Below are 3,241 nucleotides of genomic sequence, written 5' to 3'. Positions count from 1 at the left end.
TATGCAAAAAGCTTACCACATAAATTTTGTGCTAAATTTAATACAAATATCCCCTTAACATTCATCAGGCTTTCAACCTCTAATCCTGCCTAGGTCATGATATAATAATCAAACTTTTTCTCTTCCTTTAGGCAACTTCTCCATGATGCCTTTCGTGACCAACCCCTTTTTCTCTTAAACCCTCAGTAGTCAACTGTACATACTCCTCATCCGACATAAGTATGTATGGTCCATCTCTTACATGGTTGTTTTGTCATATTATTTAACCGATCCTTAGTTCATGTTGCATCTCCCCAACTTGTTAAAACAAATGCCCCACAAGGCTATCTTTGTATATAGTAAGTATTGAATAAATGTTTGTTCAGTTAAAAGGGAGAGACAAAGAAATGTGTTCAGAATGTGTTCAGAAATGTGTTCAGGGTATTCCAAGCCAATGTATTATATGTACCATTTTATAATAAATCTACACCACCAAAAATCTCCTAAGACTAAAACCTTATTTACAAAGTCTGTCAAAAATTTCCACTGTCTATCTTAAGGGCCAGTAATTATCAAAAGATGGTGGGAAAGAATAAAGATGTGTGGTTATTTCTGATGAGTAACTGTCAACGAACATGATTTTCCTTGGAATAATGAACTGTGGCATAGTGTGGTGTGTGTACAGCAAGCGTGTGAGTGGTGCCACTTACCTGCTCGGGGCACACAGGGTTCATTCCTGGCATCTGCAAAGAGCTCATCTGCATCTGGCCCATCATTGGGTTCATGTTCTGAACATTTGTGTTTCCACCTGCCATGGACACGGTGATGCTCATATTGTTGTACACTCCTGGCTGTGCAGGTGTGGGCTGGTTCTGGACAGCTTGACTGAACACACTGTTAACTCAAAAACAATCCAGATTACATCCACTGATCAGGAACATGGGGATGATGTGACTGGATTCTGATTGTAAATTATTAGATAAAATTCCAAATAAAATATTTCACATCCTTAAGTTACATATAAGACTGTATCTTATTACAATATATAAGAATTGAATATAATTCAGACATATCTTGAACTCTGTAGCTATGCCAATGTTTTTCGAAATGTAGTCCAGAGATCATCTACAGGAGAATTCCCTGAGACTCACTGACAATTGAAACTCCTAGGTCTTACTCGAGCCCTAGTGAATCATATTTTCTGGGGTTGGGTACAGAAAGGTACATTTTTAACTATTTGTACACATTATAATTTGAGAGCCTTTATTCAATGTCCTACAGCTTGCTGTCACTTCTCAAGGTTTTAGCTTCTGGCTGCTTTCAATATGCTATAAACTAAGAAGAAACCAGATGTATATAACCAAATGTTTTATTTGGCAAATTTAATCTTCTTAAAGACTTCAAAGGTCTTCTCAGGCCTCAACATAGATAGCTCTATGTCCTTTCTAGGAAGCAAAATACAAGGGCAGTTACGTTTTTCAGAGGGCTTGTTTTACTGATTTCCTTCTTCATGGCCAAGTTCTGGACGGTTGTTATACCAAAGATCTCAAATGTGAAATCAGTTTATTAGTAAATAGAATAGTATGAAATAAACTCCAAGTAAATTCACCTTGCAACTTTATATTTGAACCCTGAAAATTCTCAGTGATACAGATATACACATCTAAAGGAAAATGATATGTGTTTTATCTTTCATAGGTTCTACAAAACACCAAATATTTTACGAGTATATATCAACTGTTAACAATAAACCGCTGGCAAAATTCCACCTATTTTAATGTTAATTCTAGAGAATCTGATTTCAAAAATGATTTTCCCCATCATTGTTTATCTATTCCTTGCTAGCACTAAGGTGGTAAGTAGGATGTACTGACATTTACAGCTTCCAGTAGATTAAGGTAATCATACTGAAATTAATAGGCCAAGAAACAGCCTATTCATCATGTCTAAGAAAGGTAGCAAATTCCTCCCCCGCGCCCCAAGTAATTACAAAACACAAATGCCCACAGAAAATATGCCTAGGAAATGGTCAATAATGTATCTGTGGACCATTAATGTCTGCACAGTGTGTATGCTTATGGCACAGTGTTCCCACATCTAAAGGTGAGGAAAAAAACCCTATTAATCTATGCTCATTTTCTAATGAGAACATTTCTGCCTTAGACAATGCTCATTTGTCAACTGATACATAAATCACTACAGTGGAGGAGCAAGGCTGTGTAAGTGAATGCATGCGGAAGCTTCAAGGACTGCAATGATGTCATACTTCATGAAAAAAAGTTTAGGGCTTAATTTGCTTTCAAATTTATATTTGGGACTGTATACTAGCTTAAGTTCTTTCAAACTGCTCCTGCCAATTGTTCCATTTTGGCTTCTTCCATCACAGGAAGATGACCAAGCCCTTCTGCAGCCCTCAATCACTGTCCCGGGTCCTGGAAAGACAGCTGGGTTCACTGGCACCTTAAGCCCAATACTCACAGGCCCTCTCCCTCACTCTGCTTTCCTGTCTGCCTTGTGGCAGTTATCACAGTTTTCTCAGGGTAGCTCCAGTATTCAGTAGTCACTAAATCCTTGGGCAAAAGAGGATGAAGACTGTGACCCAGAGTGGGTTCCTCAGCTATTACAGGTATTAACAAGCAGAGAGGAGTCCATGGTCAAACAAGTCAGAGAAACAAAAGGTTAAACAACAGGACTTCTCAGGCTTGAAAATGCTAATAAGCAATGGGACCATCCCATGACACAAGTCTACGTCTAATAAGAAGACATTTAAGGAAAGACTTGAGGTCTGAGAGACAAATCATGTGGCTACTGAGGGAACAACATTTCAACAAAGGGATTAAAAAATGCAAAGGCCCTGAGTTTGCAATGTACTTGGCACACTGGAGGAACAGAAGGATGAAAAGCAGCCAGTGTGGCAGAGTGAGTGATGAGAATAGCAGATGAGGTCACGGAGGTATCCAGGAGCAAGATGATATATATGGGGCTTTATGGGCCCTATTTTGTATTCTGGGTACTTCGGGGGCTACTGGAGAGCTGAGTAAAGGACATAATGCCTCATGTTTTTTTTTTTTTTTGAGACAGAGTCTCACTCTTTTGCCCGGGCTAGAGTGAGTGCCGTGGTGTCAGCCTAGCTCACAGCAACCTCGAACTCCTGGGCTCAAGTGATCTTACTGCCTCAGCCTCCCGAGTAGCTGGGACTACAGGCATGCGCCACCATGCCCAGCTAATTTTTTCTATGTATTTTTAGTTGTCCAATTAATTT

At 39.3% G+C, this 3,241-nt stretch overlaps 1 protein-coding gene across 1 annotated transcript in view; it reads right to left on the bottom strand.

Moving 5' to 3' along the window:
• NCOA1 (nuclear receptor coactivator 1) overlaps positions 1-3,241 on the bottom strand; it is an 82,741-nt gene that overhangs the window by 14,901 nt on the left and 64,599 nt on the right. Inside the window, exon 12 of the mRNA XM_012652405.1 lies at positions 690-873. Coding sequence (XP_012507859.1) covers positions 690-873 — 184 coding nt within the window. The remainder of the gene's footprint in view (positions 1-689; positions 874-3,241) is intronic.

The sequence above is a fragment of the Propithecus coquereli genome, unplaced genomic scaffold, assembly GCF_000956105.1.
Source record: "Propithecus coquereli isolate 6110/MARCELLA unplaced genomic scaffold, Pcoq_1.0 Scaffold39, whole genome shotgun sequence".
Lineage (NCBI taxonomy): Eukaryota > Metazoa > Chordata > Mammalia > Primates > Indriidae > Propithecus > Propithecus coquereli.
Note: the sequence above shows the minus strand (reverse complement) of the source record. Positions and strands in the feature narration are given on the sequence as shown.